General features: G+C 36.5%; 1 protein-coding gene across 1 annotated transcript; it reads left to right on the forward strand.

Moving 5' to 3' along the window:
- The first annotated feature begins 22,244 nt into the window (after window positions 1–22,244).
- Window positions 22,245–23,594, forward strand: LOC118484987 (histone-lysine N-methyltransferase ASHR3-like). Its single transcript, XM_035981165.1, has 7 exons — window positions 22,245–22,369; window positions 22,460–22,541; window positions 22,655–22,739; window positions 22,898–23,069; window positions 23,173–23,259; window positions 23,344–23,429; window positions 23,548–23,594. The coding sequence occupies exons 1-7, from the start codon at window positions 22,245–22,247 to the stop codon at window positions 23,592–23,594; spliced, it is 684 nt and encodes a 227-aa protein (XP_035837058.1).
- Window positions 23,595–27,942: the final 4,348 nt, after the last annotated feature.

Raw genomic sequence — 27,942 nt, forward strand, 5'->3', positions numbered from 1 at the left:
TCTCCATATTTAATATATTTCCTAAAAGAAGAACATTTATAAAGTATTATTTTTATGATGTCCACATTTTTATGATATTTTTATTTAATATAGCATGATTAAATTATGTACTAAATTCAAAAGTTGACTAAAATTCTCAAAAATTACAAGATCCATGTTAACATGATTATGAACAGTAAACCACTTTTAATTTCATCAAAACAATGTTCTAATAAGAAAAGCTCTAAATTTTATCATCTAAGAATCATAGAAATAACATAAATTAAATTCGGATTTTGGATGTCCTCTGTCACAGAAATTGACAGAGGGATTTTATAGATCTCGAAAAATTAATTAGAATGGACACAAGAACTACCTCATTTGATGAAGAATTGAAGGAGATATCACGAGTGCAGGTTCCATGCCCTAGAATGTGTTTTTCCTTGAATTCGCGAATCACAGAGAGTGTTTGTGCGATTTGAAGGTGAGGATTCGTAAGAATAATTAAGGTTTATATTATTTGCTTTATCTCTTATTTTGCTTATTGTTAATGCACTTTGGGTGATAAGTGCAAGGTTTCCAACATTTAGGGTCTTTATTGAACAAGTGTCTAAACTTAGTCCCAAGAAGTTCCTAGGGACAATTTGTCCCTAAGAAGTTCCTAGGGACAACTTTGTCCAAGGTTTGGAAGAGTTTTTGTTTAGTCAGAGTTTTGTATAGATTAGACTTTGTCTGAGTTTTGTGGCAAAAGCTCTGTGCTTGCTTTGTGCTATTTGTTTTGTCCGGGCTTTCTAGTTAGTCTTGAAAGTCCGGGTTTCACCTTGTATATATACTTTAATATGGAATAGACAAGGTAACGATTTCTGTGTGAATTTCTGTGCCCTAATCATTGTGTTTTGTCTGGTGGCGCTTTGTGTGAGTGACGTCATTCATCTTCATCAAGAATACTCAGTGTATTCTTGATTTCTCTCTCAAATCCTTGCATTCTTGTGTTTCATCTACAGTGGTTGATCATCAGGTGGATTCCGCACACCTGTTGGTTGCTTTAGTTGAGTGAGATCTTGGATTAGGAGGCCTTACAAGTGGTATCAGAGCAGTGTGCTCATACTACTGTAGGTGTTCTTAGTTTGAAGGTTTTGGTGGGAATAGTTCTTATTTTGATTGGGTTTAGTGAGATTTTAGTGAGTTTTTGTGTTCTATTCATGATTCTTCATTCATATCTAGTGATTTGATGATGGATTTTGAGTAGTTTAGTGAGTTTTTAGTGTTTTCTTCATCTGGGTTTTACAGGGGTTTTTGTTCTTGTTCATACAGAGCTTTGAAGGAGATAAAGATTCTGAGTTTTGATCTTTGGAAGCTTGGTCCGTGGTTTACACTTTGTGTTTGTATCTCCGGGGTATTGTTGAACCAGTGTGTAGTCACATTGGGGAGATACTCCGAGGATTGGTTCCTTCTGAGTTTTGAGACTTGTCTGAGTTTCAAATCATTCAGTCTGAGTTTTCTCCTAGTCTGAGTTTTCCTTTTATAGTTATTAGAGTCTGAGTTTCCTTGTAGCTTTGTCCGAATTTTTCCTCTTTTAGGTAAATTAGTCCGAGTTTGTTAGTAGTCCGTAGAAGTTATCAACTATATTGGTCCGAGTTTTTTAGTTGAGTATTTGCCCGAGTTCTTTGTGTTATTTTACTGTCCGACTTTTATTGTTCCTTGTTAGTCCGAATTTTATCAAGAATATTTGTCCGAGTTTAGTGTCTTTTAAATATATAATCCGAGAGTTTTATTGTCCGACTTTGTTGCTTGATAGTTTAGTCCGAGTTCCTTTTAGGATTGTAGAGCCCGAGTTTTAAAGATATCTTTGAGTCCGAGCTTTAATTATCTAGTCTAAGTCCGAGTTTTATTTTAAAGTCAGAATTTTTTTTTTTTTTTTTTAGTTTTCATTGTGTCCGACTTCTTCTTAAAATTTTCTAGTCAGAGTTTCTTTTTAGGTTGTGAGTCCGAGTATAATATTTTAATCCGAGGTTTAAGTTATTACTTTAGTCCGAGTTTTTAGATTATTCTAGGTCCGAAGTTCTTTAATTTGTGTTAAGTCCGAGTTTCAGTCTTTGGTCCGAATTTCCTTGTGTTTAATTATTTAAGTCCGAGTTTTTCTTTAAAAATTATATAGGCTCCGACTTTTATTGTTCCTTGTTAGGTCCGAACTTAATATATCTATTTAAGTCCGAGTTTTATCCTTATAGATACTCTAGTCCGAGTTTTTTAGTAATACTTTGAGTCCGAGTTATATAGTATATTTAGAGTCCGAGTTTGTTAAGTGATGTATTGAGTCCGAGTTTATTGTCTGAGTTTAGAGTCCGAGTTTTTTAAGATATTAGAGTCCGATTTTTTTGAATTCTTAGTGTCCGAGTTTCTAATATATATATAAGAGTCCGAAGTTTATTTACTTGTGTCTGAACTTTCTTTTCATACAAGTCTAGTCCGAGGTATAAGTGTAGTGTGTCCGAAGTTCTTAGAGTGTCCTTAGTTGGCCTGAGGTTAAATTTCTAACAGTGTTGTGTCCGAGTTCTTTTGTCTGTGTTCTATTTCAGGTTTCTGTGATCCGGGGTTCACACTCTGACTAAAGCTCACTTCACTGCTTGGAAGTTTGGAAGTTCTCTGTTGCTTTCTGAAATGGCAAACAACAATCTGACTACAATGGTGCAAAACCTCAAGCACAATGCTGAGGTAGGAAGTAACGACAAACCTCCTTTGTTAATCAACGAACTTGATTTTCCTGAGTGGAAGGAGCGTTTCGAAAGATATGTTCGAGCAAAAGACATCAAAATCTGGTTGTGCATCGTTAAAGGATGTGGAGCTACTCCAGTACGTACGTTGACGATTGATACGTATTTGGCACTCACTGACGACCAGAAGAAGTTTTATGACTGTGAAGAGAAAGCTATGTCAATGATAACGATGGCAATGACACAATCTATACTTCATACGTTCCGCAAGAGAAATAGCTCAAAGGAATTGTGGGATAGTATGATCCAGCGATATGAAGGAAACGAAATGTACAAGAAACGACGTCTCGAACGTTTGAAGACTCAATTCGTTGTGTTCAAGGCGTTGAAGAATGAATCATTTGATGACACTGTGAATCGATTTTATCATCTGCTGAGCGAACTTGATAGAAGTAAAGAGGGTATCTACACTGAATTCGAGAAGGTTGAGAAGTTTCTGAATTGTCTTTCGAGAGAATGGAATATGTACACCGCTTTGATCAGAGAGGGTGTTCTCTACGAAGAGCTTTCATTGGAAGAAGTTGTTCAGAAGCTGAGAGGTTACGCTTGGAATATGGAAGATCAAGCATCTGATTTCGAGAAGATCCAAGATCCTCAGTTGTATAAGGCTTCGAAACCAACGGATAAGGGTAGTAATGGTGGAGTCGGTGTTGCTTTGTATTCGGAGAATGAAGGTCCTGCAAGTGAACACGCCTTCATAAGCAACACTGTCAGTTCAAGTGGAACAACCAATTCAAATCAAGGGATGTACTCTTCTAGTGGCGCTCAGAAATCTCAAGGAACAAGTGTGAACATTCCTAAGATAGATGCAAGCGGTTTGAAGTTGATTGAAGAAAATATGGGTCTGTTGGCATCCTTCATGACTGCCTACGAGAACTTCTGTCTTGGGAAACTCGTTGAACCGTCAAGTCTCGATGAAGACTTCGATCAGATAGATCAAGACGAGATGGAAGAACTTGATCTACAACTCAATATGGCATTGTTAGTCCGTAGAGCGAAGAAGTTTCTGCTGAAGACGGGTAGGAAGTTCATAGGAGGTCAGACAAAGACTCGAATGGGAGTCGACATGTCAAAAGTAAAGTGTTACAACTGCGGGATCTACGGGCATTTCGCACGTGATTGTCGAAAGCCGAAGATGGAAAGATCTGACAGAGACAACAACTCCCGAGGAAACAATTCAAGACCTCAAAACAATGCATCAAATGCTGCCTCCAACACAAGTGCTCGTTCAAGTGGGTCTGAAAATCTTACACCTTCGACAAACAATGCAATGGTGGCTCAACCTCTACAGAGTGTGACTGAGCCTTATGACTGGGGTTGTGCTTTGGAAGACATCTCAGGAGCTATTGTGTCACAAGCATTTATAGCTGAAATTGTGAACGAAGAAGTGTGTGAAGAGGTTGTCGAAGAGACTAGCATTGAGGAGCTTGCAGTTGTAGCTGAGGTTATTGGGGAAGAATTAGATTCGGGGAATGTTGCCGAGAATGAAAGTCCTTCGATCGAAGAGACTGTTGAGAAGTCTAGCAAGACAGAAGATGGAGAAAAAGGAGAACGCTTTGAATTCAACATCTCCACAGCTGAAATGCAGCAATTTGCGGATGCAGAAGCTAAAAGTTTGGAAGAAAACTCCGTGGAAAACGAGGCTTGTGCATTCATGGCTGGCATTGAGGTAAAATCATCTTCTGTAGATAAGCGATGTGCTATATGTGTTGAGTTTGTGACTAAGATTGATAGATATGCACTTCATAACACAAACTTAATTGCAGATTTAGAAAAATCCAGAGAACTCATTGCTGTTTTATCTAATTCGGATAAAGAACACCGAATTAAGATAAAAGCGCTGAAAAATGATATCTCTGAATTTGAGAGACTAGTGGCTAAGGGAAATCTTAGAAATCAGGAATTAAAATCTGAACTTGAAACGAGTCAAAATTCTGTTTTGGAAAAGAACAAAATCATTCTGGAAAAAGATAATCTGATTTTGGATTTGCAACGAAAAATTGAAAAGTTCAGGGATTCATCTGAAGTGATGAATTTCTGCATTAATAGCCAACGTCTCAAAGAATCTGAGGAAGAAATGTTTGGTGTTGGTTATAATAAGGTGCCTCCACCGGTAAACCATAATTATACATCAATGCCAAGCATTGATCCTGAACTGGCAAACTTTGTGCCAACGACTCCTCTGACGGTTGAACCACAAAGTGAGTCAGAATCTGAGCCAGATGAAGTTACAGACTCAGATCAGTCGAAGAAGAGTGGAATTTCTAAGAAAAATGAGGTGAATTTTGAATACATTGAAAATTTGATAAGCAACAAGATTTTGGAAATTTTCAATCAAGTTCAAAATGAGAAATCAAAACCAAAATCGCGTGGGAAAATAAAAGGGCTTTGAAAAATGTCCCTAAAACCGAGTTTGTTAAAGGGGAGGATTTTATCAAAGAAGAAGTAAAAATTGAAACAGGTTCCAACTCTCAGTTTGTGAACCAAATTTTGAAAAATTCCACCAATGCCTCTTCATCTTCGACCGATCATGAGGAACGTCCGAAGAACGCTGTGAAAATTCGCAAATGCTACAAGTGTCGTGGGAAAGGACACTTAGCAGCAGACTGTCCAGATGACAGGGGTAAATCACTTGTTGATCCTGATCAAAGGAAACCTTTTGTTGACAAACCACAAAATGAATCAGTTAATGTTGAAAAGAAAAATGGTAAAAATCAAAAGGTTGAGAAAACCAAAGTGATTAAACAAGAAGTAAAACCAGTTGTTAAACCAAATGTTAAATCACAACAAAATCAGGATCAAGAGGAGAAACCCGCTGTTATTAACCGTGGGGACAGATCAGAAAATGTACCTCAAAGACATGATACTCGTGAGAAAACCCCTCACAGACGACAAAATCATGTCACCTTTCAAGGAGTTGAGAATGACAAATGTTCTGGAGGTTCGAACAACAACTATGCTAGACCTCATGCACAAAACAGATTCGTGAATGATCGAAATGTGTCACCCCCCCCCCCCCGATTTCCAAATCAAAGACCGCATTCGGATAATCATCCACGATCATTCTCAAGACACGAAGATGCTCCTAGATTTGGTAGGAATTTTGAGCCTCCCAGGAATCAAAATTACAATTACCAAAACTATGGAAGCCGAGGGTATGGAAACTCTAGTTATACCAATAGATCGTCAACACCGTACAATCCACGATTTGCGGGGACTCATTCCAACAATTTCCGACATGGAAATGGTGGACACAGAGGCGATGATGGTTATTTCAAAGAGTTTTCTTATGTTGACGAATCAGGACGACCCAAGACCATCATGGCTTGGGTCCCACACTCTAACTAAATTTTTGTTGGGGAGTGTAGGAGCAGCTGAAGAGGGCTATCTATATTTGGTATATCGATAGTGGCTGTTCCAGACACATGACAGGAAATAAAGAATTATTGAACAACTTTAAACAAATTCGTGGTGGTTATGTGAATTTTGCCGGTGAAAAGGGTGGTTACATCACCGGTGAAGGCTCTGTGTCAAATGGAAAAATCACGCTGCATAAAGTGAACTATGTTGAAGAACTGAAGCATAACTTGATGTCGGTTTCTCAAATCTGTGATAACAAGTACACGATGTTGTTCACTGATAAAGCTTGCTTCGTCTTGCGTCCGGGATTTGTTGTTCCTGAAGATTGGATCGTTATGAGGGCTCCAAGGGTGAATAACACATATGTCATGGATATGCGCCCGTTGGTTAACTCGTCTGCTCCAGTGACTTGTCTACTTTCAAAGGCGACTGAAGATCAATCGTATCTCTGGCATAGGAGAATGGGCCACGTGCATCTGCGAAAAATGAACCACTTAGTGAAAAACAACTTGGTGTTGGGGGTTCCTTTACGTAGTTTCAATATGCACAACAAATGTGAATCATGTGAAAAAGGAAAAATCAAACGAAAGCCTCATAAACCGAAAACAGTTAACTCAATCCAAAAACCACTTGAGTTGCTTCACATGGATCTTTTCGGCCCGATCCGTGTTGCTAGCATTGGTGGGATGTCTTATTGCTTAGTTGTCACTGACGATTTCTCACGTTACTCATGGGTATTTTTCTTAAAAACTAAGGATCAAACCGCTGGTATTTTAAGAGATTTATTCAAACAACTTGAGAAAAATTATTCACTTCCTATTAAGAAAATCCGAAGTGACAACGGCACTGAGTTTAAGAATCAGTATATGGAAGAGTTAGCTCAGTTCGACAAGTTAAAGGTGTGGAATTTGGTCGATCTTCCAAAGGGCCAACATGCAATCAACACGAAATGGGTTTTCAAGTGCAAGAAAGACGATAAGGGTGTCGTTGTCAGAAACAAAGCACGGTTGGTTGTTCAAGGCTTCAATCAGGAGGAAGGGATTGATTATACCGAAGTTTATGCACCGGTGGCAAGACTGGAAGCTATTCGTTTGTTTCTAGCCTTTGCTGCACACATGCGTATCAAGGTCTATCAGTTGGATGTGAAAAGCGCGTTCCTTTACGGGAAATTGCATGAAACTGTGTATGTGTCCCAACCACCGGGTTTCGAAGCTCCAGGGTTAGACAACAAGGTCTATTTGTTGGACAAGGCTCTCTATGGTCTCCATCAGGCTCCTCGAGCATGGTACGAGACGTTGTCAAAGCATCTTTTGGAGCATGGGTTCTCGCGTGGCGCAATCGACTCCACACTGTTCATTTTGAAGAAAGGGGGAGATTTTCTGATCGTGCAAATTTACGTTGATGACATAATCTTTGGTTCTTCAAATGAAGAGTTGTGTCGTGAGTTTGAGACGGTGATGAAGTCAAAGTTTGAAATGAGCGCGATGGGCGAGTTATCATTCTTTTTAGGTCTTCAAGTGAGTCAAGAAAAAACCGGGACGTACGTGCATCAGACAAAGTATGTCCACGAGATTCTCAAAAGATTTGGATTGGAAGATAGCTTACCCTATGACACGCCTCTACCGACAAATCTCAAGCTTTCACCCGATGATGAGAAAGATCCTGAAGTGGTCCGACTCTATATCGAGCAATGATAGGTTCATTGATGTATCTTACTGCTTCACGACCAGATATTATGTTCTCTGTTTGTTTGTGTGCTAGGTACCAATCAACTCCAAAGGAGTCACACTTGAAAGCTGTCAAGCGTATTTTCAGATATTTGAAAGGGACGCCTAAGCTTGGATTGTGGTATCCAGCTGAAGGTGGTTTGGACTTGATGGCGTATGCTGACGCAGATTTCGGAGGGTGCCGGATGAATAGAAAGTCAACCTCTGGCGGCGCACAACTTCTTGGAAACCGTCTTGTCTCTTGGCAATGCAAAAAGCAAGTTGCCGTTTCTCTATCCACGTGCGAGGCCGAGTACATTGCTGCTTCAAGCTGTTGTGCTCAGGTTTTGTGGATTCAGCAGCAAATGAGGGACTACGGTTTGAATTTTACTCGAACTCCTATCCTTGTCGATAATAACTCTGCCATTTCCATAACAAACAATCCGGTAAATCACTCACGCACTAAGCACATAGATGTTAGGCATCACTTTATTCGCGACTGTGCTGAGAAGGGGTTAATAGAAGTGGTTAGGGTAGACACCTTGGATAATCTTGCTGACCTGTTTACGAAAACTTTCGATCGGACAAGATTTGAAAATCTGGTCCGAATGATTGGCATGATCAACCCAGAGTAAAATGCTTTCTAAACTCGCATAGAAACTTTAGTTTATCTTTTCTGTATAGTTCTTACCGCTTTCGAAAAATTGAAAAACTACAAAAATATTTTACTTAGTTGTAGGATAAATTTCAGAAAAATACAAAAACATTTGAAAAATCTAAAATGAAGTCGTGTTGAGATATAAGGGAAATGATAGTACATCGGTTAGTCGTATCTGGTGCAGGACTATGGTTATATGCATAAAATTAACCGTTAACTGTGACAGCTTCATTATACGTTGCTTCGGTAGGTTTTACGCGCAAATAAGAACCTGTCTTTGGTATATAAACATAATGAACTGCGTAACTCGTGTGGCGCATCTCTCGGATATATGGTCTTGGTACCGTAATTTCGTTTGATAGATTGCCGAGGTTCTGAGATACGTGGTCTTTATGCTGTTTATCATCTGGGTATCATGGTTGCTTCTTTTACCGGAAAATAACGGGGACGCAAGTCTAGATCTTCCATGATACCATACATACGTGTAAATATCTTCAAAATATGATGCATCCGACCCAAATAAGTGATAAACAATCACATGTCCAACAAAATCTTGCGGGAGTCAAGTCTATCCTCAATAAGTGATTCTATCACAAATGACTTGCTCCTGTGCCCTTTGCATCTGAAATCCAAATAAGTGAGTATCTCACATTAGCTTACACGTCAAAAACAGATGATAAATGGTATACTCACCAGTAAGATGATCTCTCGCGCATACCTTGATACGGGAGTATATTCTGAGGTGGGTAAACATAGTTACTGTCAGCTTAATACACTTAATTCCATATCTCGAAAACAGTGTTCGAAAGCGTGCTAAAACTTAAGTGGACCACAATACCGTTGAACGTCTTGAACTGTCAACATCATTCTAAAAGATTAAAGCTAAAATGCTATGGTTCTTGTGTTGGGTACTGACAGTAAAACCGATATGATTCCTTTGCTCCGATTTCACAAAAAGAAATTTAGTGTAAATACGTTCTAGGTTTAATTTCCATTTCAGTCAAAAATTGAAGAACAACAAAAAGATTTTGCTTTCTTGTTTCTATGTGCGAGTTATCATATTAAGTATACTCTAGGGTTGTGAAAATTGTTTAAATAAGTTATTAAATATTGATTGTTTAATGTTTCAATTGTTCATTCCGGGGTATTAGAATTTATTTTTGGGATTCAGGTTTGGGCCGATGTCTCCAGGGTCAAGTTTCTTAATTCTGGGTTAAGTGTTTCAGGTCTGGATCGTTCATCTCAAGATGGAAGATTTGGAGAAGCTGTGTGCGTCTGGATCATGCATCTCAAGACTGGGGAAGCAGTGTTTTCTGAAAAGAAAGTGACGGTTGAGATTGCTAAAGAGTTGGATCTGATTTGGCCTGTCTGAAGAAGCTTCGGCGCCTGCCTCTAAAATACATTGAAAAAGATCGTGTTCTAGCTGTCCATTTCATCAAGGTGGTTCAGTTCTGTGTGAAGAACAAGGTCTGGGCAGGAAGCAGTTCTCGAAGAAATGATGAAGATCTCAAGTCCAATGAAGACCATGCACTGATCAAGGGGGAGTTTGTTAATGCACTTTAGGTGATAAGTGCATGACTCCCATGTTACCAATGAAAGGATGAAGATCTCAAGTTCAATGAAGACCATGCACTGATCAAGGGGGAGTTTGTTAATGCACTTTGGGTGATAAGTGCAAGGCTTCCAACATTTAGGGTCTTTATTGAACAAGTGTCTAAACTTAGTCCCAAGAAGTTCCTAGGGACAATTTGTCCCTAAGAAGTTCCTAGGGACAACTTTGTCCAAGGTTTGGAAGAGTTTTTGTTTAGTCAGAGTTTTGTATAGATTAGACTTTGTCTGAGTTTTGTGGCAAAAGCTCTGTGCTTGCTTTGTGCTATTTGTTTTGTCCGGGCTTTCTAGTTAGTCTTGAAAGTCCGGGTTTCACCTTGTATATATACTTTAATATGGAATAGACAAGGTAACGATTTCTGTGTGAATTTCTGTGCCCTAATCATTGTGTTTTGTCTGGCGGCGCTTTGTGTGAGTGACGTCATTCATCTTCATCAAGAATACTCAGTGTATTCTTGATTTCTCTCTTAAATCCTTGCATTCTTGTGTTTCATCTACAGTGGTTGATCATCAGGTGGATTCCGCATACCTGTTGATTGCTTTAGCTGAGTGAGATCTTGGATTAGGAGGCCTTACACTTATAGTGTTTACTATTATGTTGTGTTGATTTAATTTCTTATTTTATCTAAGAATTCCAATAACTAACAAAAAGTACTACAAGCACAGCGCCAAGGCAGCAGAGTGGCAATAACTAAATTATTTAATAACTAGGCATTGTCGAATAACTATACTGCAATCATTTGAAAATAATTATTAAATTTTTCATTTTATATATTTTTTAAATGTAAATGGCATTTAAATAAATAAAATTGCATTACATCAAAATAAAATTAAAAATTGCACTAAAGTTGAAAGACATTTTGCGAAAGCGTTCATGAATTTGTTGTTTCCTTTACTTGAGAAATACTGGATCTTGCTCTGAAAAACCCGGGTGGTCTTTTTGGAGGAAAGCAAGGTCGACCACAATGGTTTTGTCTCCTCTAAACCCGAGTAGCTGGTCAATTTTTTCATCTAAACTTTCAACAACAACAACTTTATCGAGTTTAGTTAGATGTAGTAGTTTTGCAGGATGATGCTCGAGATTTATTGCGTGACGCTTTGCTTTTGTATCTTCCCATTGGATGGACTAGTGATTCCAATTCCGGTTCCGTTTCGTCATCCACATCTAACTCATTGAGATTTATATGCGAACGAGCATCCGACGTGGCTTGGAAGGAATTCGGCTCGGTGGATGATGTAGTTTTTGACCGTTTGGACTTTGGCTTGGGTGGTGTTGTGGTTGCTATTAAATGTCACTTTAACGATTTTCTAACATATCTTTTACATCCAAAAGGGCGCACGGTATTGAGCTTTAAATTGCTCATTAGCCTCTACCATGACGTCCACATCATTTCTTTCACTTCTTCGATTGATTTCGGTTATTAACAAGCCGATTGTGGATCGCATTAAAGTGATTGTCTCTTTGTTTCATTGAGGTCCTTTTTCCCAATATTTTTTCCAATACATGGTACTCTTCTCGTTCCATAACTTTGTGAAACTTCGCACGAACCTTCTTCCAAAAATCTTTAGCCTTTTGACCATCCGCTATTAATAATATATATATATATATATATATATATATATATATAGGCTAGGGTTCTAGAGTGAACACTAGTGTATTTGCGAACTGAGTGAGCAAATCCTGGCCATTGATCTACACACGTGTATGGCCAGGATTAGTTCACTCAGTTCGCAAGCTACAATAGTGTTCACTCTTGAACCTTTTCATATATATATATATATATATATATATATATATATATATATATATGGGGCCGCTAGAATGAGAACCACCTCGAGTTGTAAGAACCGCGAGAACCACACCATCCGGGTCGCCGTTGACCAAGATTTTTTTTTACAACTAGTTGTGTGTATTATAAACACATTCGTAAAAAAAAAAATTTAAACGCCGCGGCCGAGGGGGTAGTTTTTTACACCACAAGTTTGGTGTAAAAAAAACAAAAAAAAATAAAAACACCAAACTTGTGGTGTAAAAAACTACCCCCTCGGCCACGGCGTTTAAATTTTTTTTACGAATGTGTTTATAATACACACATCTAGTTGTAAAAAAAAATCTTGGTCAACGGCGACCCGGATGTGTGGTTCTCGCGGTTCTTACAACTCGAGATGGTTCTCATTCTAGCGGCCCCCTATATATATATATATATATATATATATATATATATATATATATATATATATATATATATATATATATATATATATATATATATAGGGTCAGGATTTGGAGAAAACGGTGAAAAGTGTGAGAACGATTATGGATCGTCCGATCAAAACAATCCATGGACTAGATTGTGCGGTGGCGTTTTCGTAAATAACATCAATATTATTAAGTGGGACGCGCTTCATTAAGGGTAAAAGGGTCTTTTTACCCTCATATTCAAAAGCCATCATATGATAAAACGCCATACAAAAATAAAACGCCACTAAAAACAAAACGCCACAAATTAAAAATAAAACGCGTTGAATATTACAGGAAGATGAAACAACATAAATAACTGAATTTCAGTTATTAACATTTATTAGAAGAAATTCTCTCCTAAATTACGCGCCAAAACATCATTATATAAACAAACGTAAACCATAGCTTCCATAATCACTTCAATCTATCCATTTTCTGCAAAAAAAAAATCGTTAACCAAAAATGACAAAAATGGCAACAATCGTTTCGTGGAGATACACTCCGGGGATCAGGCGATACGTCATCCATTTTGACAACAGAAGGAGGGTGTATGTTAAGACGATCAGGGCTATTCTGAAGATGGAAGAAGAGATACAGAGACAAATCTTATCCATTGGCATCGCTCTAGACAACGAATGCCATGAAACGCATATGCTTATGAAAGCATTAACCAGCAAATTTGGACCAATCAAAGGAAATGTGAAGCCAGACCCTGTCATGACATCATGGTGTTTTGATGATGAAACATACATGGTGACGATTACATACGACAGCGGAGAGCAGCAAGACTACTGGCTAGAGAACATCATGACAAAGCAGCGACTGGGTTTCATGGAAGAATTGCATAACACCACCTATACCAACCCAGAAATAGACTCAAAATTGGAGTTAATGCAAGACATGTTCAGGTGGAGGCTTCAAAATCTTCAGGAACAAGAAGCTGATGAAGATGAATGTGATGACATGGATGAAGATCAAGATGAAGACTCCGAGAAGGAAGAAGATGACACAAGTGATGATACTATTCAGATAAAGTACCTTCTGACGAAGGATTTTATTTTATTTTTTTCCTCTTTTTTTTCTTCTATGTAATCTTCTTTTTTTTAAGACAATTAAATGATATATTACTACCTTTATTAGCAAAACGCCAAAATAATACTAAACATGGTTTACCCTAACAAAACGCCATAAATAACAAAAAAATATTTTCCTCCTTACTATTTTATTTACTCCGTTATTGTATTTTGTCATGATAGTCTGCATAAGGCCATTTACAAAAAAAACGCCAAACTTAGAAGATGAGACATCTATAACCTATAAAACTGATAAAAGCTGATCAACACAGTAAATACAAAATATAGTAACTGAAAAGACAGTTACTTTATAGCTATCATTTATTACAATAAAAAGTCCCGCCTAAACTACGCGCCAAAAAACTCCTATAAGAGAGGGGTCTATACACAATGAAATTAATCACACAGAGAAAAACACAAAAACGCCATATCCTCTAGAAACCACTCCCTTTAAAACGTCACAGATGTCAAAGCTTTCACTGAAATGCATCCTTTTTCTGAGGGGGTTAAATCAATAATATTTTGCTGGATGAGATGGACAAATATTCAAGAAAAAGAGACTGATGATAGTGATATGCCATCATGTGAGCTCTCTTCTTGATGATTATAGGCATGGAAGAAAGGGTTCAACTAAAGTGTAAAATGCAATTTTGGACTCCATTATTACAAATAGCATCAAGCAAGAGTTGATCTTCAATGACATGCCGCCAAACAATAATATCACACCAAAAAAACAGGATGCCACTAAGCAGCTTCTTCTGAAAAAGACGTGGTTTATGTAGGAAAGTTGGCAACTAGCAAAACTATTCAAAAAAGGTTCAAAACGCCAAAACAAATTCAAGAAGATAGAGGCTGATGACAGTGAATATTCGGAAGAGAAATTAGATTACAATTTTTTATTATTTTAGATTTCATTTTATATTGTTTTGATATGAAGTTATATGTTGATTTGTTAACTAGTTCTCTATAAAAAAATAGCATTATTGTATAAAACGCCAAAAACTACAAACACCAAAAAGCTAGAAGTATGGAAACTGGGAGAAAAGCTGCTGGCAAAAAACCTTGTAAAGGTTATTAAACGCCAAAAGATTCACTAAACGCCAAAAAAATTGGTCTTATTGTAATCTTATGCAACTATTAGAGACTCGTAGTGAATTATTATACAAAACGCCATAACGCCAAAAAAAATTAACCAGAAAACTCTATAACGCCAAAAAATTATCTATGTGACACAAAAACAATTAATTCAACGCCAAAAAGTTTAAAAAATACGATTAACGCCAAAATGAGAACCACCTCCAGTTGTAAGAACCATGAGAACTACACCGTACGGGGCGAGTTGGAACAAAATTTTTTTTCATAAACGTAGATGCGTGTATTATAAACACATTTGTAAAAAAAATTCAAAAAAAAAGTCGTGTGTGTAGTTTTGAGCACCACAAGTTTGTGTTTACGGGTACGGTAGATTTTATTAAAATTTAATGTAAAAATAAATATATATAACTCAACATTAAAAATAAACAATGTAATGTAAAAATAAATTAAAGAGTTAATTGCCAAAATCATCCTTGAGGTTTGGGCATGTTTGCCATTTTCATTTAAAATGACTTTTTTGTACCAAATCGTCCCCCACGTTTGTAATTTTTTGTCATTTTCATCCAAATGCCTAACCAGGTTACATTATAAAGTATATAAAAATTCCCCTTCCCAGCCACATACACATTCCGAATTAAATGCAAACTAGAAACAACCTTACACATAGTATCCAATGAACCTACTCCACCTAAATCATCCTGACACGATGCTGACGACGGATGCGGCAGTGACGTGGCTGAGCCGGCAGGCGAGTGGCGACGTAACGGTGGTGGTGTAGTGTTCCATCGATGCTTTGATGCGATCTGTATGGGGTTTAGGTTCAGATGTGTAGTGGCGACGTAATGGTGGTTGTATGGTGGCAGGTGGTGGTGGGTTTGGTTGGGGAAGAAAAGGTTTAGAGAGATAAGAGAGAGAGAGATCTACATCTGTGCTTAAATATGTATATTTTAGTTTTTTATTTTTTTATTAAAGTATATTTAATTAAATTGGTAAAAAAAACCCATCAGACGGCATAATGTAACCTGGTTAGGCATTTGGATGGAAATAGCAAAAAGTTACAAACGTGGGGCGATTTGGTATAAAAAGTCATTTTGGACTAAAATAGCAAACATGTCCAAACCTCAGGGTCGATTTTGACAATTAACTCTAAATTATAAGTAAATAATGTATAAAAATAAAAGAGTTAATTGTCAAAATCACCCTTGAGGTTTAGGTACATTGGCCATTTTCGTCCAAAATGACACTTTTGTACCGTTTTGCCCCCCACGTTTGTAACTTTTTACCATTTTCATCTAAACCACTAACTTAGTTTATTTTTTCTGTTAAGTTAAAGGATATTTGGATGAAAAATATAAACCACAGGGACGAAAATGGCAAATATAAACCACAGGGATGAAAATGACAAATATAAACCACAGGGACGAAAATGGCAAATATGCTCAAACTCTTTTTAATTTATTTTATTTAGTTAATTTTGTCACATATATAATAAAAAAGAATATACATGCAATTTTTATACCAAAAAAATAATAGTTTTGTCACATATTTTTTTTATAAATTTTCATCCATACACTAAGTTAACTTTTTTCTATTAAGGCGAAAGATGTTTTAATTGTATAAATTAATTTTTTGTATCAAGGTTATTATATGTTGTCTTTTGTTCAATAGAACTTTGTTTTCTTTCTCTAAGTAACATGAATATTTCGATTCTGTTTTTGAGAGTTTAACAAGAAAATAGCTCGTCGTGAAAAGTGTTTATCACAAAATATTACATGGCATTATACTTACTATTTGGTGGTTAATTTTAAGGTTTGGTAACGGTACGTTGTTTGATGGCGGCACTGGATTTTGTTTTTCGTAGGAGCGAATTTAAAAGAGTAGAAGATGAATTAAAAACTTGGTACATATGATAATATTTGTTTATTTGACATTTTTCTATAAGGTCACAAGCATTTTAGTTTTTATAAAAATTAGAGGTTGAAGTAGATTTATTTTTATAAAATTGATCTATAAACAATTGGAAATTAATTTCTGTATTAATTTATAAAATTTAAAACATCCTTCGCCTTTATAGAAAAAAATTAACTTAGTGGTTGGATGAAAATTTATAAAAAATATGTGAGAAAACTATTATTTTTTTTCATATAAAAATTGCATGTATATTATTTTTTATTATATATGTGACAAAATTAACTAAATAAAAGAAATTAAAAAGAGTTTGAGCACATTTGTCATTTTCGTCCCTGTGGTTTATAGTTGCCATTTTCATCCAAATATCATTCAACTTAACAGAAAAAATAAACTAAGTTAGTTGTTTGGATGAAAATGGCAAAAAGTTACAAACGTGGGGGGCAAATTGGTACAAAAGTGTCATTTTGGACGAAAATGGCAAATGTGCTCAAACCTCAGGGGCGATTTTGGCAATTAAATCAAAATAAAAAGTAAATATATTATATTACCAGCAATCGGGTTTTCACTAACTTGGAGCCACGCTTGTGCTAACCAATTTGTTTGACTCGCCCACATAATGAGCAATAAACATAGCCCAACCGTTTTTTTTGTTCACTGTGACCGGTTGCAACAAATTCTTATAAACAAATCATCATCAATGTTAGGAATAACCGTCTGCCAAATAGAAAAAAGCTTAACACGTTCTTCGTCTACCATTTAGTCTTTGCGATTTTCCCGTGACCCCTTATTTTTGGCGATTTGTAGGTTTGGAGGTTGGGGTGGGGTTCTTGTCATGGTGATTTACCAAGGACTCCATATTTTTGGGTGTGTTGGGTGTGTGTGTGTTTGGAGGTGTGCAAGTTATGGTGGTGCACAGTGAAGGGGGGGGTAGAGGTGCACGGTGAAGGTGGGGGTGGGTTTCTCGACAGACGGAAGGAAGGGATAGGGGTTGGGCGGAGTGGTTTGGAGGGGTTAGTTATGGTGGGCCCTACTTTACTTTTTTTAATAGGAAATTTGTATGTGAGACTTGAACTCAAGGCCTCCGCCTCCCAAACAAATAGTGTTTAAAGCCTTTTACTTTGGCAATGGACCACCAACCCTAACTCAGGTGTTTAAAGGTTTTGTCTTTGCCAATGTTCTTCTTAAGATCAATGCTAAGTTTGGGTTGTATGCATTGGTACTTACATCCGTAGGGGTAGGTCCATGGGTTGGAGTTTAAGCTACAGGTTTGTTTCTTGGGTATTCGAGTTCGGCCAATTAGGTTTGGATTCGGTACTATTGGGCTTGGAAAGGGTGGACATGCACTCGTGGGCTGAATTTCGGGCAATGTTTAAGACTCGAGGTAGATTCTTCTTCCCACCTAGAAGGTATGATGTTGATCGAGCATACATGGCTTAATTGTGTCCTTGTCAACGGGCCTTTTAATCTGGGAATTGATTTGATGGCATGCATAGTTTGGCTCATAGTGAGAAGTAATCATGGTTAGATGGCTACATGTTGAAGATTAGAGATAATAGAAACTAGCTAGAAGAAACTTTATATGATCAACTTTTTCTATTATTTTGCTTAAAATGTTTACTATTATGCTATGTTGATTTAGTTTCTTTGATTATTTCTTTACTAGTACTTAGGTATTGATGGTTGTTTGTTTAGTTGATCATTTTGATTAAAACATTGAAGCTTTACGTTTTATGGTCGCCATCCCTTGATTTGATTCGAATCGTTTGAATAAAACGGTTTCCTTGTTGAGCTATATATTTATGCTTCTGTGTGCATATATATTTAAGATAAAATCTTTAATAGATAGAAATACGCTAAATTAACATTAAAACTTAGTTTATTTAGAAATCAAATTATTGGATACATATAATGTATACCTGTTTTTGTATTAGTGTTTTGGATTATTGTTTTCATCATTGCACACTTTTTTTAAGAAACTAAATTAAAAATATATCAAAAAAGTATATTTTGTGTAACTGAAATGAGTAGGCCTGTAAACGAACCAAACGTTCATAAACTGTTCGTGAACTTGTTCAGCGGAAAGTTCGTTTATGTTCGTTTATTTGAACGAACACGAAAAAATTTTTTGTTCATTTAGTTAAATGAACGAACATGAACACACCTCGTGTTCGTTCATTAATGTTCGTGAACGTTCGTTTATGTTCGTGAACGTTTGTTTAAATTTTAGTAAATACTTAAATAGTTATATTTAAATGAATATTAGCTTTTCTAACTACTCATAATCTTTTTCTTAGATCGTAACCGATCATTTACTTAATAATTATATAAAAACCTACTTAATTTTAGCAACTATGAACCCAAATTTAGATGTGTTTTCCGATAAACTGTAATATATTAGACTTGTTGTTTGTGTTCACTAATGTTAAATTGTGTTTGTTTATATTTGTTCAAACAGGTTCATTTGTGTTCGTTTATGTTTGTTCAATCATATTAATTTATGTTTGTTTATGTTTGTTTGTGTTCGTGAACTGTTTGTTTAGGCTTTAAACAAACGAACAAAAACGAACATGATCATCCCCAATTTCTTAATGAACAAACATGAACAAAAAAATGTGTTCAATTACATGTTCGTGTTCGGTTAAAGTTAAATAAACGAACACGAACATACCCATTCGGTTCGTTTACTGGCCCAAAAATGAGTACACAGAAACAAATTTATTACCGTTAAAGACGTTAAAGACACTTGGAATGGCAGAATAGCCCTTAAAATTTTCCTGCATTTCTTTGATAATTTTATTATTTCACAAAATATTAAAAGGCAGTTTAGTAAACAACCACCTTCTTCATAATTATATTTTTTTTTTCAAACTTAGCTCCACACCATTACAACCCCCTTCTTCACAATTATAATTTTTTTCAAACTTAGCTCCACACCATTACAATTTACAACCCCTCCGTCACACACACAAACAAGCGCATATTCGTTATTCTTCAAATCAACAAAATCTTCAAAATAGGAACAAACATAATCACATTGCAATACTTCCATATGGGTAGCTCCAGCATTTAATTTATCTAGGCTTTATAAGTTACAAACCTGTTGTTGGAGTTGTGCAAACTTGTAAGATTGTCTTGTTGTACCCCCATTATCAGTTGCAAAAACCTTTTTTATGAATGAATACAGTAGTGAAATCTAAGAGTTTAGAAGATCATTTGAGTGAATGGGTTGCAAAGAATAAGGAGATGGGGATTGTAGAATCCAAATTGCTTCTCCCGTTTCTTGTGGGTGCACCAAAACTAAAACTTGTAGGGTTTTGATTATTTTTGTTTTTATAATATAGTGGTAAATTTGTCTAAGCACAAACATGGGTTTTATCTGGTCGGATGCATGAGCTTGTTTTTGGATTCACCTTTTAAATCTTGATGATAAGATATTGTGTTTGATTGAATTGTACTCTTTTACTAAGGTTGTTATTATCAACAATATATTTACAAGAAAAATGTGATATTATGGCTGGCAGGGAGGGGACAGTGGGCGACCGCCCACGACTCATCTCTCGAAGGCAGTCACCATAAATTTTAAAAATAAATCATCATATATATTTTTAATTTTTTGTACTTTTTAATCTTTTTCTAAATATATTTTTAGAGTAAAAATTTATTTTAGTCTCTGCGGTTTGGGAACTTTTGCCAGTTTAGTTCAAATGTTTCATTTATTGCCTATAGGTCCAAAAAGTTTTTAACGTTTCATATTCATCCAACTGACTTAACCTCATTCATGCGTAGATTGAATTATGCTCATTTCATGTTTACTTTCTACCATTCTTTCCTCGGTCTAGCTACTCCAAATAATAGTCTACTAACTCTTGAATCAGTTTTGTATCACTTCTAGTTCTCATCCGAAAGAATGATAAAGTTTACTTGTAACTTGTAGGTCCGGATTTCGGGATCGATTCCGTGATTTTCATGATTATGTTCAAAGATGGAAGAGATAGAGATGATAAACAAACAACTTTGCATTAATCCGGTAGTAAAACATTACAAGTCGGCCCGATTACATGATAACCGAACTAATACCAAAGAAGTATACATCCGGGGAGAAACCAAGTGGTGATTTCTCTCGGTGAGGTCACAAACCTCCTATCACTCTCTTGCACACACTTGTGCTCTCACTCTTGTGTTGCAAATGACAAGGTGTTGGTATTTATACCAAACACAGGTTGCACGGTCGAAGGATTAAACTGACTGGTCGATAGATCATCTGTCGACCATCCAGCTTTCGAAAGATACACACATACCTCGAAGGATGCCATATCCTTCGAGGTCCATCTTCAACCTTCGATGGATATCTTTCGAGCTCATCGAAGGATACACAATCCTTCGATGCCTTATCCTTCGACACCAACATTAAACAACCATAATTTGTCTTGCAACCACACACGGTCAAACGAATAACCCTCTCGTTTGACCACTTCAAACGAGCGGGTCTATACACGTTCGATAGACCGTTTCACTAACTATTACAAATTCAGCGTAAAATAATAACTAATCTATTCGACAAGCATCGGACACAAAATCTGCATCAACAAAATATGAAGATATCAAGAACTTCAAGAACACAGCTACTGTGTAAAATTTGCAGATTTGATGAAAACACTTGTACACGAATTTTGATGAAGAAAACTTGAACTTTTAGGAGAAAAACATAAAACCCAACACTCGTTTTATCACAGATCTGAATATTCGGGTCCAGATCTGAGTTTTTCTCATTTTCACCATTTTTACATCTTGAACAAAAACCCACAAAAATCACAGATCTAGAGCACATGTGACTTAGTAAACGGTTAGTTTTACTAAATCGGGCACCATGGCTCTGATACCAAATGTAGGTCCGGATTTCGGGATCGATTCCGTGATTTTCATGATTATGTTCAAAGATGGAAGAGATAGAGATGATAAACAAACAACTTTGCATTAATCCGGTAGTAAAACATTACAAGTCGGCCCGATTACATGATAACCGAACTAATACCAAAGAAGTATACATCCGGGGAGAAACCAAGTGGTGATTTCTCCCGGTGAGGTCACAAACCTCCTATCACTCTCTTGCACACACTTGTGCTCTCACTCTTGTGTTGCAAATGACAAGGTGTTGGTATTTATACCAAACACAGGTTGCACGGTCGAAGGATTAAACTGACTGGTCGATAGATCATCTGTCGACCATCCAGCTTTCGAAAGATACACACATACCTCGAAGGATGCCATATCCTTCGAGGTCCATCTTCAACCTTCGATGGATATCTTTCGAGCTCATCGAAGGATACACAATCCTTCGATGCCTTATCCTTCGACACCAACATTAAACAACCATAATTTGTCTTGCAACCACACACGGTCAAACGAATAACCCTCTCGTTTGACCACTTCAAACGAGCGGGTCTATACACGTTCGATAGACCGTTTCACTAACTATTACAAATTTAGCGTAAAATAATAACTAATCTATTCGACAAGCATCGGACACAAAATCTGCATCAACATAACTAGAGGGCCTCAACTGAATCTTTCGACTTCTAATAATAGGAATTGTTTCGTCTTCTACCACTACCAAACGTGGAAGAGGAATTCAAGATTGATCTAACTTGGAAAGGCACCATGGCAGATAACTTGAAGCCACCTTCTTACGTGCATATTATGCGTAGTATCCTTTTTTCATCTTAAGAACTAATTAATTTTCTTATTAACACCACTATATATCATGTAGATATACATTTTCTAAAAGACTGCTTATACAAATGAAAACTAATAATATATTCCACATCATTCTGGCTCACCATGCCATGGTCTCCTCAACTTAAACAAGATATATACCGGATAAAGAAGAGTGTCAATATGGATATCAGCATTGGAGATTGCACTTGTAGTGATCCAAACGTATGCGACGAAGTTTGTACATGCAGGTAATTCGCCGGCTATCTTGGTATTGGTTATCGATCACCTAGCCCAAGATATAATATTTCTAAATTTTTTTGTAGATCTACGTATCTTAGCTGCACAAATACCTGCAACTGTTCGGAAAATTGCACAAACATGCAATATTTCCAAGAACAGAAAAAAGTTAAAGTTATTATGGTAAGTTTTAACCTAAGAATAACTTCAATCTTTTATTTTGTGATAAGTTTGTCAAAAAAAATATTTGTGAGTATCTTGTTCTATAATTACTTATATGGTTGACATATTTGTAGACTCAACATTGTGGTTGGGGTGTAGAAGCCGTTGAATTCATCAAGAAAGATGATTACATCATTAAGTATGTTGGAGAAGTTATACGTATATAATTATTTGATTTGTCATCTTGTAAAATTTTACAATAATCATGGTTTCTTCAAAAACATGGAACTTTTTTAAGTTTAAAGTTTGTAATTAGGTGTTTATGGTAGTTCATTTTTCGAATTCTATTAAAACGTTGTTTGTTTTACACTTTTCAGTTATCGATAATGCTTTACGTGAGATGAGGTTTAGGGACATGAAAGCACAAGGTATAACTAAGTTCTACATGCTTCAAGTCGGATCAAACTTTAACATTGATGCAAAACTCAAGGGGGATGAATCACGTTTGATAGATCACTGTTGTGATCCAAATTGTATAATGGAAAATTGGTTAGATTTGAACTTCATACTCACTTCTATGTCTGTCATTCTTAAATTAAATACATTGCATTATCAAGTTGACAACCGTAGCATGTTTTTGACACTTTTGCAGTGATGTAAATGGGGAGACTCGTCTTGGTATCTTTGCTCTTAGAGCAATCGAACCTGGAGAAGAGTTAACTCTTGATTACCGGGACAAGTAATCGTTAATTTGCACCCTCTTATCCATCCACTATAACAAACAAAAATATAATAAATTATATTTTTGATTTTGGCATTGTAGATATGAGATGTACGACCGTGATAGGGTAAAGTGCCGTTGTGGTGCTCCAAATTGCCGTGGCTATCTTGGTACTAAAAAAGGCCTAGGTGGGTGATTATTTAGCAGGAGCAAAAGAGCAATTCATATTGACAATGCCTTCACATCCAACTAAGCTGTTTCTAAGGTTATTCTTGTTGTATAATAGTTTTTACACCATGAAAGCAGAATCGAAGAAAGTTGATAAGCACGCTAAAGCTTGTGCAGAGAACTAGCATGTTTTTGTTCCTTTTGCCTTTGACACATTTGGCTCCCTAGCGTCAGAAGCTATCCAATTCCTAATCAGGGTCCAACGGGTCATCCACAGCAATTGTTCAGCCCCAGGGAGCAGGGTTTTGTTTTTAGCAGATTAGTGTTTGCAATTCAGAAAGGGGTGGCGGCGCAACTTGTTGCTTATCTACCTTCTTTTTAATGTAACTTTGCAAGTATGAACGAAAATGGTCTTATTAATCTAAGAAAAATGAATATATCTATGGACTTTGGTCTTTGCTAGTGATATCAATGTTGAATTATTTTGGTTTATTGATAACATACACCAACTTTCCCTAAACCCTAAACCCTAAACCCTTTCCATATTGATTTGTTGGATTGTTGAGTTACAAGTTTCATTTTCAGAGACTAGATTACATAAATAAATTTTACTTCAAGAAAAATGTATCACTTAGGCATTTGTTGGGTTGTTGTTGTACAAGTTTCCATTTATATTCCAAAGGAACTTCATGTAGTATTAATAAAACCATGAAAAACACCAAACATTATCACAGAAAATCACAAGATCTTAGAACTAAAACAATTCCAGAAACAAGTTGTACTTTAGCATATGAATGTTTCAAGTCTTGTCCATTTAATAGAAAAGGTACTAATCCAAAACAAAAACCAAGCGCGGGTACGGATTGTCGACAGTTGACTCATAAGTGACGGGGGACGATTCCAAGTGTGGCGGTGGCGCAGTGGTCGCATATTGGTGATGGCTTGGTGTAGGCCGGACCGTGTAGGAGCAGACCGACATAAGATTAGAAAACGGTTTTTCTGTTAGCTCTCCGGGTGATTGCACTTGGGCTTCCACTTCGGTGTATTAAGGAGCCTCTTATAAAATTAAAAGGAGCCTAAAGTGATTTACCTAGAGACCATGTAATTTAACTGGATTTTGATATAATATTAGCCTAGATTTGAGTCTGGGTCAGCCCAAGGGCTTATCACTAAAACAATGGATTTTAGACCGCTAGGTTTAGAATCAAAGAAAGGTCAGTTGGTGGGCCGTGTGGCTACTGACCCGTGAGCATTAGGGATGAAGTGGCCACTGGCTAGTGCTCGACTGCTCGTTACTCTAGTCTAATTTCTAAAATTTGAGGTTGATTATTAGGTGTGGGTTGGGCTGGTACTGTTAGGCCTTGAAAGGGTGGACATGCAATCGTGGGCTGAATCTCGGCAATGTGCAAGACTCGAGGTTGATTCTTCTTTCAACCTAAAAGGCATGATGTTGATCCAACTTGCATGATATTAATTGTAGCCTTGTCGTTTAACGGGCCTTTAATATGGGTATTGATTTGGTTGCATGCATGGCTTGGCTGACGTGGGACGTGTTTGGCTCAATGGGAAGTAATTAGAGATGATAAACTGGCAAGAAGATGTTTATAAGATTTGTTGTATCTCTTATTTTGCTTAAAATGTTTACTATTATGTTGTATTGATTTAATTTCTTAGTTTATCTAACTAAGGATTCCAATAACTAACAAAACGTACTACGACCTCAGCGCCAAGTCAGCAGAGTGGCAATAACTAAATTGTTCAATAACTAGGCGTTGTGTAATAACTACTCTAAAATCATTCAAAAATAATTATTCAAATTTTTATTATATATATTTTTAAAATGTAAATGGCATTTAAATTAATAAAATTGCATTACATTAAAAAAAATTACACTAAAATTAAAAGAGATTCAAAATAAAAGTTACATTAAAATTAAAAATGTCATAAAATAAAACAAACTTAAAAAAACCACTAAAAAGGAATTAAAAGAAGGACTAATTGAAAGACATATACGTTCACGAATTTGTTGTTACCTTTTCTCGAAAAATACTTGATCTTGCTCTGAAAAACCCGGGTAGTCTTTTTGGAGGAAAGCAAGGTCGGCCACAATGGTTTCATCTCCTCTAAGCCCGAGTAGCCGGTCAATTTTTTCATCCAAACTTTCGACAACAACAACTTTATCGAGTTTAATTCGATATAGTACTTTTGGAGGATGATGCTCAAGATTTGTTGCGCACCACTTTGCTTTTGTCTCTTCCCATTGGACGGACTAACGTGGAGCCACGCTTGTGTTAACCAATTTGTTTGAATCACCCAAATAATGAACAATAAACATAGCTCGGGCATTTGTTTTGTTGTTTACTCATGATCGATTGAAACAAAATTGTTATACACAAATCATCATCAATGTTATGAATAACCGTCTGCCAATTAGAAAGAAGCTTAGCCACGTTCTTCGTCTACCATTTAGTATCCTCGGTTTTCCGGCGACCCCTTATTTTCGGTGGTTTGCAGGTTTGAAGGTTTGGGTGGGGTACTTGTAACGACGATTTACCAATGACCCCATATTCCGTGTGTGTGTGTGTGTGTGTGGAGGTTTGCAAGTTATGGTGGTGCATGGAGAAAGTGGGGATAGAGATGCTCGGAGGTGCACGGTGAAGGTGGGGTGGGTTTCTCAGCAGACGACTAAAGAAAGGGATAGGGGTGGGGTGGAGTGGAGGGGTTAGTTATGGTGGGCCCCACTTTACTTTTTTTTTTTTGAACGAAAAATTTCTTTTAATCCATGTTGTTTCTGGGACTTGAACCCATGACCTCCCCATCCCAAACAAATAGTGTTTAACTCCTTTGTTGTTGCCAATAGAGCACCACCCCAAACTCAGGTGTTTAAAGGCTTTGCCTTTGCCAACGATCTTCTTAATATCAACACCAAGTTTGGGGTGTGCATTAGTACTTACATCCGTAGGTGTATGTCCAGAGGTTGGAGTTTAAGCCGCGGGCTTTGTTTCTTGGTTAGTCGAGTAGGGTCAATTAGGTTTGGATTGGACTGGTACTATTGGGCTTGGAAAGGGTGGACATGCACTCATGGGCTGAATCTCGGGCAATGTGTAAGACTCGAGGTAGATTCTTTTTCCCACCTAGAAGGTATGATGTTGATGAGCATACATGGGCTTAATTGTTGCCTTGTCGTTTTACGAGCCTTTTAATCGGGGTATTGATTTGATGGCTTGCATCGTTTGGCTCATGGGGGACGTGTTTGGCTCAATGGGTAGTAATCTTGGCTAGATGGCTACAGGTTGAAGAATATTAGAGTTGAGAAACTAGCTAGAAGAAGCTTTATATGATTTACTTTATCTCTTGTTTTGCTTAAAATGTTTACAATTATGTTGTGTTGATTTAATTTTTTAGATTATTTCTTTAGCTAGTACTCATGTTTTGATGGTTGTTGTTTAGTTGATCATTTTGATTTAAACATTGAAGCTAGTACAATTGTATTAATGTTTTGGATTACTGTATTCATCAGTATACTTATTTTTTGTAGAAACTAAATTATTAATATATCAAAAAAGTAAATACATTACCGTTAAAGACACTTGGAATGGCAAAATTGCCCTTCAAATTTTCCTGCATTTGTTTGGTAATTTTGTTATTTCACAAAAAATTAAAAGGCAGTTTAGTAAACAACCACCTTCTTCAGAATTATATTTTTTTTTTCAAAATTAGCTTCAAATTAACAAAATCTTCAATATTGGAACAAACATAATCACACAAATCAACATAATCTTTAAAATAGGAACAAACATAATCACATTGCAATACTTCCATATGGGTAGCTCCAGCATTTAATTTCTCCAGGCTTTATAAGTTGCAAACATGTTGCTGGACTTGTGCAAACTTGTAAGATTGTCTTGTGTTGTACCCTCATTAGCTTTCTAGGCTTATAAGTTGCAAACATGTTGCTAGACTTGTGCAAACTTGTAAGCTTGTCTTGTTGTACCCTCATTAGCAGTTGCAAAAACTCTTTTTTAAGAATGAATATAGTAGTGAAATCTAAGAGTTTAGAAGAACATTTGAGTGAATGGGTTGCAAAGAAGAAGGAGATGGGGGTTGCAGAATCCAAATTGCTTCTCCCGTTTCTCGTGGGCGCACCAAAACTAAAACTTGTAGAGTTGTGATTACTTTTGTAGTTATAATATAGTCGTATTCAAGAACAGTTTTTGGATTCACCTTTGAAATCTTGATGATAAGATTTTGTGTTTGATTGAATTGTACTCTTTTACTAAGTTTATTATTATCGATTATATATTTACAAAAATATGTGTTTTTAGGGCTGGTTGGATGGGGACAGTGGCGACCGCCCACGACCCATCCTCTCGGAAGCAGAGACCGTAAATTCTAAAAATAAATCATCATATACATTTTTAAATTTTTTGTATTTTTAATCTTTTTTATACAATTTTTTTAATATATTTTAGAGTAAAATTTCATTTTAGTCCCTTCGGTTTGGGAGCTTTTGCCAGTTTAGTCCAAAGGTTT

This window comes from Helianthus annuus, chromosome 12 (genome assembly GCF_002127325.2).
Source record: "Helianthus annuus cultivar XRQ/B chromosome 12, HanXRQr2.0-SUNRISE, whole genome shotgun sequence".
Classification (NCBI taxonomy): Eukaryota; Viridiplantae; Streptophyta; class Magnoliopsida; order Asterales; family Asteraceae; genus Helianthus; species Helianthus annuus.

Excerpts from the sequence above, each read along its gene's own strand:
- LOC118484987 (XM_035981165.1), top strand. The coding sequence starts at position 22,245 with ATGCCATGGTCTCCTCAACTTAAACAAGATATATACCGGATAAAGAAG. Across the intron at positions 23,070-23,172 it reads AATTGTATAATGGAAAATTG|TGATGTAAATGGGGAGACTC; the intron begins GTTAGATTTGAA and ends ACACTTTTGCAG. Across the intron at positions 23,430-23,547 it reads TGGTACTAAAAAAGGCCTAG|AATCGAAGAAAGTTGATAAG; the intron begins GTGGGTGATTAT and ends CCATGAAAGCAG.